The sequence below is a fragment of the Bos indicus genome, chromosome 1, assembly GCF_029378745.1.
Source record: "Bos indicus isolate NIAB-ARS_2022 breed Sahiwal x Tharparkar chromosome 1, NIAB-ARS_B.indTharparkar_mat_pri_1.0, whole genome shotgun sequence".
NCBI classification, from domain to species: domain Eukaryota; kingdom Metazoa; phylum Chordata; class Mammalia; order Artiodactyla; family Bovidae; genus Bos; species Bos indicus.
In genome coordinates this window covers 77,898,923-77,912,522 of record NC_091760.1, presented here as the reverse complement: position 1 = coordinate 77,912,522, position 13,600 = coordinate 77,898,923, and the positions used below count along the sequence as shown (strand labels likewise).

Below are 13,600 nucleotides of genomic sequence, written 5' to 3'. Positions count from 1 at the left end.
CTGTGTAGATCTTCAAAGTATAGGCTTCAGAGTGAGAAAATCCTAGGATTGATTCTCAACTTCACCTTAATCCCATTACTTAATCTTTCTGAGGTCTAAACTGCTCATTTAAAAGGGGAGAAGAGGGTGAATAACAATACCCACAGGGAGTTGTTTAGAGGATTAAAAGAAATATAAAAGTGATATAACTATATAAAATGTATACTGCAACTGCTAAAAAAAAATGTTGCTTATTGTTATTACTACCAATAAGCAAAAATAAACTGTTACTAATAATAATTCACAGACTGTTTAAATATTAGTGATAGTAACCGTTTACCTATAAACATTTTGCAACTTTTGACTTACCATTAAAAGTCAACTTGATTTATAGTATCTTTTGTATTTATCAATCTTTTAAATTCTTTTTCTTCAACCTTCTCATCTTTTATCTGAGAACTATCCTTTTGTTATATTAATATTCTCTTACATTTTCTTCTAACAGTTCTATTTTTAATATATTAGTATAATACAATTTAAATTAATACTAAACTAATATAACACAATATAAACTAATATTGTATTAGTATAATACAATTTGTCTTTGTGTATTTTTTCATATGCAGCAGAGAACTCACTTCCCACCATAACGTTAGGTTAGGTTAACTAGTTAACCTCCTCAGTTAATGTCACTTTGTGATATATTAAATCCCTGTATGTAATAAGTTATTCATTTAAGTAATTGAAGAAAACTATACAAAGGTATTCACTACTACATGGGTAAACATAATGAAAAATTGCAACTTTCTTAATATTCATCAGTAAAAGACTGGTCAAATAAATTATGCTTTCCCCATATAATGCAGTAAGGTAGATCTACATGTACTTACATGAGAAGAAATCCACAATATGTTGTTAAGCGTAAGTAAAACAAAAACAAGACATATACTTAAAAGCAGTATCTATAATATTGACTCATTTTAATAAAAATTAAATAATAATTATAATAAACACATAGATATTTAAGTATGCACATGAAAAATCTTGGGAGCACAGTCACCAAAATTTAAACTAGGGAAAATAATTCATGGGAGACACGATATGATATGTACATGAGAATCTTTTTACACTGTTTAATTTTTACAATACATACTTCTACATTGTTGGAACAGTTTGGCATCTAGTTTTTTCTACAATCAGAAAATCAAAGAAAAAATAATCTTTACCTGCAATGGCTTCATAGAGACCAGCTTTGTACCCTAAGTATTCATATTCCTCAAATCTCTGAGGACCCTCACACAGGGCTCTGCACTCCATGTCTTCATTGAAATATTCTCTTAAAGCTTGTTCAAAGTACTTGATAGCTAGTTCAAAGTCATCGGCCTCATAGTGTTTGACTCCTGCACTGTAACTCTCCTAGAAAGAAACAGAAAAAATTTTTAAGACCACCCAAGAAGAACTTGAATAGCAAGATGCAGGAAGATTCTAGATCACTTAGGAAGTGGGGCAGGGGATTCTTTCACTGTGAAAGATAAAGGGTCTCACTGGGAGATAAAGGGTAACTGCCCTGGCTTCAGTTCAGTTCACTTCAGTCGCTGGCTTCAACTCATAAATGAGAAGGGATTGACTGAGTAAGCCTATGCTGCAGCATCAATCAATTTCATTTCCTTCCTGAGATCACTCAAGACTTTGATTTCTAACCTGTTTGAATGTAGGTAGGGCTATGCAACCAAGTGCAGGAAGACTTATGTGGGTGGATGAGATGCTCATTTCCGAGCCTGGTTCAATTTTTTAAAAAAGAAGAAAAAAGACTTCCATCTAAAATCTTCCTCTCTTAGCCTTTTCTTCAGTCTCTTGAAGGTCATACTTTGAGAATAGTGATTTTATTTAAAGGAATAATTGTATGCATGCATGCTCTGTCTTTGCATGGCAAAAAGCAAAGAGGTGCTGAGGAGCCTCTTGATGAAAGTGAAAGAGGAGAGTGAAAAAGCTGGCTTAAAACCCAACATTCAAAAAACGAAGATCATGGCATCTGGTCCCATCACTTCATGGCAAATGGATGGGGAAACAATGGAAATGGTGACAGACTTTGTTTTTTTTGGGTTCAAATATCATTGCAGATAGTGACTGCAGCCATGAAATTAAAAGATGCTTGCTCCTTGGAAGAGCAGCTATGACAAATCTATAGAGCATTTTAAAAAGCAGAGACATTACTTTTCCAACAAAGTTTCAGATGGTCAAAGCTATGATTTTTCCAGTAGTCATAAATGGATGTAAGAAGGCTGAGTGCTGAAGAACTGATGCTTTTGAAATGTGGTGTTGGAGAAGAGTCTTCAGAGTCTCTTGGACTGCAGGGAGATCAACCCAGTCAATCCTCAAGAAAATCAGTCCTGAATATTCATTGGAAGGACTGATGCTGAAACTAAAGCTCCAATACTTTGGCCAGCTGATGCGAAGAACTGACTCACTGGAAAAGACCTTAATGCTGTGAAAGACTAAAGGCAAGAGGAGAAGGGGGCAACAGAGGATGAGATGGTTAGATCATATCACTGACTCGATGGACATGAGTTTGAGCAGGCTCCAGGAGTTGGTGGTGGATAGGGAAGCTTGGCGTGCTGCAGTCCGTGTGGTCGCAAAGAGTTTGACATGACTGAGTGACTGAACTGAAATGATGCTCAGTCGCTCAGTTCTGTCAGACTCCTTGTGACCCTATGGACTGTAGCCCTTCAAGCTTGTCTATGGAATTTTCCAGGCAAGACTACTAGAGAGGGTTGTCATTTCTTGGGGGACAAGAAATGTCCTTGGGGGATCTTCCCAACCCAGGAATTGAACCCATGTCTCCTGCATCTCCTGCATTGACAGGCAGATTCTCTGCCACTGAGCCTCTTGGGAAGGAATAATTATGTAACTTTGTTGTTGTTTTTCCATCCTTAAGTTGTGTCCAACCCTTTGTAGTCCCTGGACTGCAACACACCAGACTTCCCTGATCATTATCTCCCAGAGTTTGCTCAAACTCATGTCCACTGAGTCAGTGATGCCATCCAATCACCTCATCCTCTGTCATCCCCTTCTCTTCCTGACCTCAATCTTTCCTAGCATCAGGATCTTTCCCAGTGAGTTGGCTCTTTGCATCAGGTGACAAAAGTATTAGAGCTTCAGCTTCCTGCTTCAGCTTCAGCTTTACGTAGCTTTAAAAAAACAAAAAATTGAAATGTATGAGTACCCTGGAAAAACCACTGAATTGGTTGCTGGGAAATCATGGGGTGACTTTGAGCAATTCACATGGGTTTCAACTCCAGTGGGTAAAATTAAAGTGCTGAAGGTGGGAGGCATGGGGGTACAGGGGGAGGCTGAGGCTCACAAAGGGCTACAAATGTTTATGTCATGTCTTACTTTTCACCATATCATACTGCTTTTCTAAGTTAATTTTAATTTCTCTCTCAATATTTTTAGCCCTGCACTACAATGTTTCATCTTAAAGTACAAAAATGAAACTGTATTGGAAATTGAGAATCAGTGTGAGATATCCACTCATAGGAATTTGCTCTGAATCCATTGAACCTTGGTAGCACTTAGCTTCTCATGGTTAGTGCAGGATCCCCAAAGCTTACCAGGTGTGGTTTGGCCTCCCGGTCTACCAGCTGGAGGTCTTCAACTCCCGCCATCGTTCTGTAATTCTCGATGTTCTGCTGCATTTCCATGTGCTCCGGGTTGGCCATGAAAAATGTGTGTGCTGCTGCCACTGCCTTTTCCATCTGGTTAAGCTATAAAGAGGGGGAGAAAAAAAGGACCAAATGAAGGCAAATATTTCTAAACCACATTGAGTACCAGTCCAAGGGTCACAGACTGAAAGTGCCAGGGCTGGGTTCATTCCCTCCAGCCAGCCTCCACACTAAAGGGCAGGAAGTTAATAAACAAGCGCTCCTAAAATGATATGTGGGTATGGGTATTTTGGCTATGGTGAAAACGGATAAACGTGCTTTGTTCTAAGTTTGTTCTCTTCTCCCTCATTTCGAAGCCATCTGTGTTTCCTGGCAAATTGAATCGACATGCTTCCGTTTGCTTTTCAATTGATCAAAATTAAAAACTGCCAATGCTGTGCCATGTCTGATTCACATTTTCAATATTTTTGTCTTTTTTATCTGATTTTCTTTGTGTTCCTTTTGGCTTTAATCCTTACAATAGAGGAATAAACCGTGACTTTCTGAAATATGATATTGGGGATACATTCCACTACACCAAGTTTGCTATAAAGGCTTTAGAATATGAAGAACACAGATTTTAAAATAATTCTTCCAATCCATACAAGATACTAAATATAGTACAGAAAATGTACTACTATATTTCTTTGATTAAGAAATTGATTCCAAACTTACACTTGGATTCTCATCAGTACAAAAAGAAGGATTTTCAATAAAATACAAAGACACTATAAATCTCCTCTTAAACCACTTAATATGCTGTTCCCCATGTAACATGCAGTGGTGTACTTTTTTAAACAAAATGAAATTAAATTTGTTTGATTTAATACATTTTGCCCTGTTTTCTCCATGGAGAATATCTATAGACAGAGTCTGACCTCAATTCAGAAAAGTGAATAGTCACACTAGCACTAGTCATTTTCACAATGAAATATAAATTACATTAGGTCTATTTTGAAGTGTCAGTTCAGTTCAGTCACTCAGTCATGTCTGACTCTGTGTGACCCCATGAACCTCAGTACATCAGGCCTCCCCGTCTATCACCAACTCTCAGATGCCACCCAAACCCATGTCCATTGAGTTGGTGATGCCATCCAACCACCTCATCCTCTGTTGTCCCCTTCTCCTCCTGCCCTCAATCTTTCCCAGCATAGGGTCTTTTCAAAAGAGTCAGCTCTTCGTATCAGTTGGCCAAAGTATTAGAGTTTCAGCTTCAACATCAGTCCTTCCAATGAACACCCAGCACTGATCTCCTTTAGGATGGACTGGTTGGATTTCCTTGCAGTAAAAGGGACTCTCAAGAGTCCATTCCAACACCACAGTTCAAAAGCATCAATTCTTCAGTGCTTAGCTTTCTTTATAGTCCAATTCTCACATCCATACTTGATCACTGGAAAACCCATAGCCTTGACTAGATGGACCTTTGTTGGCAAAGTAATGTCTCTGCTTTTGAATATGCTATCTAGGTTGGTCACAACTTTCCTTCCAAGGAGTAAGCCTCTTTTAATTTCATGGCTGCAATCACCATCTGCAGTGATTTTGGAGTCCCCAAAAATAAAGTCAGCCACTGTTTCCACTGTTTCCCCATCTATTTGCAATGAAGTGATGTGACCAGATGCCATGATCTTCATTTTCTCAATGTTGAGCTTTAAGCCAACTTTTTCACCCTCCTCTTTCACTTTCATTGAGAGACTCTTTAGTTTTTCTTCACTTTCTGCCATAAGGGTGGTGTCATCTGCATATCTGAGATTATTGATATTTCTCCTAGCAATCTTTATTTCAGCTTGTGTTTCTTCCAGTCCAGTGTTTCTCATGATGTACTCTGAATATAAGTTAAGTAAGCAGGGTGACAATATACAGCCTTGATGTACTCCTTTCCAGATTTGGAACCAGTCTGTTGTTACATGTCCAGTTCTAACTGTTGCTTCCTGACCTGCATACAGGTTTCTCAAGAGGCAGGTTAGGTGGTCTGGTATTCCCATCTCTTTCAGAATTTTCCACAGTTTGTTGTAGTCCACACAGTCAAAGGGTTTGGAATAGTCAATAAAGCAGAAATAGATGTTTTCTGGAACTCTCTTGATTGTTCGATGATCCAGCAGATGTTGGCAATTTTATCTCTGGTTCCTCTGCCTTTTCTAAAATCAGCTTGAACATCTGGAAGTTCACGGTTCATGTATTGCTGAAGCCTGGCTTGGAGAATTTGGAGCATTACTTTACTAGTGTGTGAGATGAGTGCAACTGTGCAGTAGTTTGAGCATTCTTTGGCATTGCCTTTCTTTGGGATTGGAATGAAAACTGACCTTTTCCAGTCCTGTGGCTACTGCTAAGTTTTCCAAATTTGCTGACATACTGAGTGCAGCATTTTCACAGCATCATCTTTCAGGATTTGAAATAGCTCAAATGGAATTCCATCACCTCTACTAGCTTTGTTCATAGTGATGCTTCCTAAGGCCCACTTGACCTCACATTCCAGGATGTCTGGCTCTAGGTGAGTAATCACACCATCATGATTATCTGGGTCATGAAGATTTTTTTGTACAGTTCTGTGTATTCTTGCCACCTCTCCTTAACATCTTCTGCTTCTGTTAGGTCCCTCCCATTTCTGTCCTTTATTGAGCCCATGTTTGCATGAAATATTCCCTTCATATCTATAATTTTCTTGAAGAGATCTCTAGTCTTTCCCATTCTGCTGTTTTCCTTTATTTCTTCACATTGATCACTGAGGAAGGCTTTCTTATCTCTCCTTGCTATTCTTTGGAACTCTGCATTCAGATGTTTATATCTTTCCTTTTCTCCTTTGCTTTTCACTTCTCTTCTTTTCTCAGCTATTTGTAAGGCTTCCTCAGACAGCCATTTTGCTTTTTTGCATTTCTTTTTCTTGGAGATGGTCTTGATTCCTGTCTCCTGTACAATGTCATGAACTTCCATCCATAGTTCATAGGCACTTTGTCTATCAGATCTAATCCCTTAAATCTATTTCTCACTTCCACTGTATAGTCATAAGGGATTTGATTTAGGTCATACCTGAATGGTCTAGTGGTTTTCCCCACTTTCTTCAATTTCAGTCTGAATTTGGAAATACGGAGTTCATGATCTGAGCTACAGTCAGCTCCTGGTCTTGTTTTTGCTGACTGTATAGAGCTTCTCCATCTTTGGCTACAAAGAATATAATCAATCTGATTTTGGTGTTGACCATCTGGTGATGTCCATGTGTAGAGTCTTCTCTTGTGTTGTTTTGAGAAATGAAATTCACTGTTACTGAACAAGTAAATGTGGAATCATGGGAGGCATAAAATATTCAACTGAGTTGGCTTTTGACAGTCTGGCCCTCAAGTATCTGTAAGAAATCCTGAGCTATTTCATGGTATATAAAAAATCTTATCCATCACTATAGAAAACATAAACTGTTGTATTTTAAGATCTGACATCCTTATCTTTGTCCAATAATAGTAAAGCCTTCCCTTTTTAATTTGCATATTCTTAGCTACTGCTCTTCCCTTCATTCAATCTTCCCTGATACCAGTTTTGCCTGCCACCTTTACTCTTGTTCTCACTTTAGGGGTTTCAGAAATTATTTTTGCTGTCAAAAATCACTAATTTAGGATTTTTTATTTCTTCATTAATTAAAATTTCCTTAATTCCTCATACACCAACACAGACAAATATGAATTATATGGACTCTACATAATGCCAAATATATAGATACAGAGGAAGAGGAATAGGTTCTAAATTGGGTATATATTTACACTGACTGAACAAATGAACCTGGAAAAAGTCATTTAAACATCTGTGTCTTGGTTCTACATTAAGAAGCCCCCATGACACCACCTACTACATAGGCTTTTGGAAGAATTTATTGATACTACATAGGATTTTGGAAGGATTTATTGATAGTGCTTCAGGAATCACTAAACCTTGAAAAACTAAATAACAGGATACAATTTATATATGATCTATTAATTTCAAGGATGGAAATATATCCTCATTAATGCTGAGTATGCATAGTCTGAAACTGCCATAAGAATGTAATTTATGAGGATATAATAAGGTACTGGTGGTCGGTGAAAATGGCCTCCAGTTAAGAGTCGACTATAAGTTATGAACATAACAGGTTAGCATTGACACACTCTAGTTTTATAACAGCAGCCATTAACATTGAATGAACATAGATAAAGTTCTATATATTTTTCACCTTCCTACCTTCATGTTTTGCTCAGACTGTACCCTGAGCTTGAGATCTTTTGGTTTTTGTTTTTTTCTTATTGAAATCTAACATATCCTATAAAGGCAAGTTTAAATCCTGGCTTCTCGAAGAGATTTTTTCTCAACCCTAAAGCTATAGTCAAGCACTGCTTATCCTCTTACCCTTATTCCTCTACTGACACTGATCAGACTCTGCCGTACATGGCACTTAGCTGCCTATACTTGTTACTCCCAGTAAAGCTCTCTGAGGATAGGGACCACAGGACTTATTTATCTTTTTTTCCATCTACTTTATAAACAGATAATGTCTATGATATATCCAAGTAAAGATAAAAACAAGTTCTAAGAAGCAAATTTACACACACATCAAAAGGTATATTACATATGAGTATGCTTCACAAGCTATAATGGACTAAAAAGATGGAAGCTTAATAGCAAAATCTCTGAAGTTATTATTCACACTGAGAGCTTCCAATACTTATTATCACTGATGAATGTGATTCAGTAGCTCTTAAAAATGGTCAGCCAACACTGACAAATTGGTTCCTTCTCTTAAATTTGACCACATTAGTTTTTTTTGCTTATTTGGTGCTTTCCCTATTTATAGCCCATTATTAAACACAACCCCATGTTCTCCAATATAAATATAAAGAAGATTCTATGACTTAAGTTTAATCCATAAAACTGGCTTTTAAATTATTGTGAACCAGTTCAGGAAACTAGCATTGTCTGCCAGAGACTATAAATCAAGCCATTATTTTAACTGGAAGCCTGATATCTGTGTACACCTTTTTAGAAATTAGATACACACACCTAACACAGTACGAAAAGTCCAGGTGAACATGTGTATGCTACATATACAGCTGAACTGTTAGATGGATTTATTATAGGGTCTTATAAGTATTAGGTTTCAGCTAAGGAAGATCCTACCAACTATTCCACTGAAATAAATAAGAAGCTAACTGCCTTTAAAGGCTTCAAATTGGATTTCCTTTAAGAACAAATTGAAATATACCCACAGGAGAGAGTAACTCTAATGTGAGGGTAACTCCATGCATTAGAAATATAAACTGTAAAATAACGAACAGCTGGAGAAAGGAGGATGATTCAACAAGATGGCATGACAAGTTTAAGGGAGTTTGCTGCTCTACCGTGATATGAGAAATACTGTTAAGAAATGCCTTTGAGAAGCACTGAGCCATTTCATCTCAGGCTATGCAGAGCTAAGGCAAACATTTTCTCCTGCCAGCCATGCTGCATGGAAAAAAACTAATTAAATCAACACCCTGCTGATGTTCGGAAGTTACTCTTTCCACTGCTGAGTGAATCAGACTCTTGCTGTTGTTCAGTCACTAAGTTGTGTCTGATTCTTGTGACCTCGTGGACTGCAGCACACCAGGATTCCCTGTTCTTCACTATCTCTGAGAGTTTGCTCAAACTCATGTCCATTGTGTTGGAATCAGACTCTACTGACTCAAAAATGGTTTTTCACAACAAATAATAAAGTAGTATTTCAAAAATATACATTGACTACTTAAAAACCTTCAATAGCTATCCAGTGACCACCAAGGTAATTTCAGAAACTATGCTCCATGGCTATCAAGACACTGCAGGATTTGGGCCCTGCTCTATCTTTCTATTCCTATTCACCACTATGCAACTTTTCCCAGGAAATTTCTAGAAAAATTCCTAGAAATTTTATAATTTCCTTTCCTCTTATTCAAGAAAACACAGATAGACCCAGAACTCCAGCCATACCAAGTTCTTTATTTCACTCATTCACTTATTCAGCAAATATTTGCACTAAATCTATGCCAGGCACTGTGAAAGTCAATGAGACTAACTACACAGCCAAAATAGACAAAACCCCCATTTCCAGGTGCTTATGGTCTCATCCAAGGGGACAAGCCTTAAATAAATAAATCATTAACGAAAGTAAGTGTAGATTGCATTAAGTGCTATGAGGAAATGAATGGATAGTCCAGTACAAGCTGATTGGGTTGGGATAGGACTCCGTTAGATGAATTAGTCAAGGAAGGACTCTACAATGGGATTTTTGAGCTGATACTTAAATGCTGAAAAGCCAGTCATGAGCAGAAGAGGTAGAAGAGTGATTTAGGCAAAAGAAAGTCAAGGGCAAGAGCCCTGAAATGGAAAAATTCTTGACATGTTTCCAAAGCAGAGTGGAGACTAGGGAGAGTGACTTGAGAAGTCAGAGAACAGATATCTGGTAGGCTATGGTAAAGAGTTTGAAAATGATATCATCAACTCAAAGGACATGAGTTTGAGCAAATTGCTAGAGACAGTGAAGGATGTGGAGCCTGGCACGCTGCAGTCCATGGTGTCACAAGGAGTTGGACACAAGTGAGTGACTGAACAACAACAAAACTAAGTGCAAGAGGAAACCATTAAGGAATTTTAAGTAATAACTAATTCATATTTTCAAATGATAATTCAGACTGCTACATGGAGAAAGATCTTGGGTAGCAGGCAGGAGAACATTTCAGTAATGCAGAGCAGAGGTAATGTTTTTACATAACAAAATAAAAATAGGACAGCACAGGTTTGCTACCTCCCTCCTCCTTTTCCACCTATCCCTCTTCCATTCCTTTCTCCTCCTTTCCATTTTTGCCCATTCTTGACATAGCAATGTTTCTCAATTCAGAAAGCAGATGCATAGCCCAAAATGAAACAATTCTAAAAATTTCAAACTTATTTTAGGGAAGATGCACAAATTCCTTTGCTTCTGAATTAGCATAAATATGAAGCTCAAGCATTTTGAATATGAGTTTAGAACAGCTTGTAAGACATGAGCAAGAAAGGAAAGGGATTGATTCTAAAACGCATTAAAACATGTTGAGAACACTGTATACTTTTGAAACAGAGTATTTAAGATAATGTTGGATCTTCTGAAGCCTTTTTATACAGTCAGGGTAAAACATCAAGCCTGAAATAAGTAATTTCAATTCTTGTATTCAAGCAACATTTTCAATAAAGAAGGGAATTCTTTCTCTATTTTTATCACCCTAACTGGGAATTCATCCGATACCATGCATTACAGTTTGATGCAATGCTATTAAAATATCTTTTTATCTTGGCTCTTTGCTTAAAATTCCACAATAGTAACTTAAGAGAATTTTTAACCCCATGTGAAGTTTCTTACCTACTACCAAACATGTAAATAGACAGTGAAGACATCCCATTTCTAAGCCATAGTGGAATTTTTAAGCTTTGATTAGCAGTATAATCACACTAGCTGGAAGGAAGGGAAGTCACCAGATTACAGCATATCATGCAAAACACTAAAAATTTATGGGCTAAAAACTTCTATCTTTCTTTTATGAAGCAGGAAGATTTTTTTTTAATAATAGTGACACCCAATCTTTTCATAGCTGTTTCAGCTCTTGTTAATGTCTCCAAATTTACCTCAAATTTTTGCTAGCCCAAAGTTAATTTTCCTTTAAAAACCACATCAGTAAATAAGTAAATTTTACATAATTGAAGAACATATTAAAAGAAGACCATTAAAGACCCACCAAATTTTGAAAAAAAATTGAAAGCAGTTTGTTCAAACCACTGAATTAAACTAAATCCTACAAATTACAGTGTTCCAAATGTAAAGACCTGGCTTTTCAATGAAAATTCAAACTTAGGAAATTCCCCAACATTTCCATATAATGGAGTCAGATTTTCAGAGTCCAAAACAGCTATATGAAGAATAACTTTACATTCTTATTCCACAACTTCCGGTGAGGTTACTGTCCTTTATGTTGCTAATTTAACTTGTAAAAAGCCCCATATATTGAGCTATTTTCATAATTCAGCTATGCTAGATAATTGTTTGATTTTCCTAATTCATAAAATTAATTTTAGCAGACATTGAGGACTACGTGATAGTCTGTGTTGTCCTTGTTGGCTTGATTACTAGGAAGCTCAGAACTAAATTTTATTCTCATTTGCATTAACTGTATTATGCTGTGTTCTAGTATATCAAACTGAAGCTAGTATATTTTCATTATTTTCTTTAAGTTTGTTTTTGTTTTTTTTTTCCCCATTTCAAAAATCTCATTATAGAAATAATTGATTTAGCAAGGTAACTTCAAGTTCTTTTGGACACAGAAAAGGTATAATTTACTCAAAAGATAATGCCCCACAGCAAAGGAAATTTCTAGTAATTAAATTCTTTCCTACTTGTCAAGGTAGAACATATAGAATTTTTTAGCTTTAAAGAACATATATTAATTCACAAATTAGGTGTTCATGTTAATATAGAAAGGGAACTTATCTTTGCATTTATGGAATGTTAGTCTAAAGTGTAGTCATGGTTATGAGTAAATATTTGTAGCTTTCAAAATGCTGTTTGGTAAGGATTAGATGAGAAATGACACATTTAAAGAGTAACGTTTTCTCTTGAGGAGTAAGTTGGAAAGGAAACATACGTTTTTTAAAGCACTTTCTTTTGCCAAATAGCTTATACCCTTATTTATTGTCCTGAGCCTGATTAATAGACTTCTGTTTTTTCTAAACACTCTGGTGCAGTTTTAATCTTATGTTTACAATTTAATGTTAAACACAGATAGTAACTCGCCACCATCAAACGAGCTCTGTGGAACAACAAATCTATCAGTTAAGCATGCTAGAAGATTTCTTATCTAAATAAAAACCATCTTTTAGGGTAAGGAAAACACTAAAGTAAAGAAGCAAAACTTTTAAACATGTTATTTCATATTAGAGACTATTTAAAACAAAAAGTCCTTGACTTTTTGAGGAAAACACACACACACACACACACACACACACACACACACACACAGGGAACTCAAAGCACTAGCCAAAAAACATGTGTGTGCTTAATTTGGACCAAATCTCTCAAGCTGTCTGTGTATTGTCTAAGTTCCTAACAAGACAGCGGCCAAGACTTGGCTGGCTGCTGGGTGAGGAGAGAGGACTATCTCAGGGATGCAATGTGGACAAGCCCTACTTACCACGTATCAGATGAAATTGATGTGTGGTTTACTGGTATGCCACTGTTATTTTTGGTTTCAAACATTAGGACAGGGTAAGACTGCACTACTGAGAAAGCGTCTCAACCTCTGTGGTATTGTCCAGAAGTCTCCCTTGAGGTGTCAGAGAATGACTAATGGTTACCGAAAAGTAAGTTTGGGCCAAGACCTCTCTGACATTTGCTTCCTGCTACTGTTTTTGGAGACACAGCTTTAATCCTCTTTGAAAATGTCTTTGGAAGGTGGCTGTCACTCATGTTCAACTCCAGTTTTGCCAATGTCACATGTCTATTGTAGTAGTCATTACTGCCATGTAAAGAATCTTACTCATGTCTGATTTTGAAAAATAAATAAATAAATAAAAATCTAATATTTCTCTTTGTGAGCTCAGAACTGCACTCTCCTTTGTGACTCCCATATCATGTGAGCACCATTTTGTTTGTGAGATTGTTAATAAGAATTTAACCTTGTATACTGTTGTATAGTTTGCAACACAATTTACAATACTACTGATAAAAATTAAAATAATAAAAATGATCATTTATCAAGTGTATAATCAATTCCTCTTGTGAAATTCTTGAAAAATGTGGAAGATGCACCCCTACCTCACCTTAGGTCCAGAACAAAAGTGGTTGACTATTATTTACAATAACACATTATAATAAAACAATGAGCTATAGCTTCACGGGGAAATAGTGCTGGCACAGACTGAGT

The 13,600-nt window shown here is 36.7% G+C and overlaps 1 protein-coding gene across 2 annotated transcripts in view; it reads right to left on the bottom strand.

The window, feature by feature from the left end:
• The window catches only part of P3H2 (prolyl 3-hydroxylase 2), a 179,382-nt gene that overhangs the window by 43,280 nt on the left and 122,502 nt on the right, over nucleotides 1-13,600 (bottom strand). For both annotated transcript variants that reach the window (XM_070790167.1, XM_019958189.2), the window contains exons 2-3: nucleotides 3,591-3,743; nucleotides 1,206-1,395 (exon numbers count right to left, since the gene is read on the bottom strand). In XM_070790167.1, coding sequence (XP_070646268.1) covers nucleotides 1,206-1,395; nucleotides 3,591-3,743 — 343 coding nt within the window. The remainder of the gene's footprint in view (nucleotides 1-1,205; nucleotides 1,396-3,590; nucleotides 3,744-13,600) is intronic.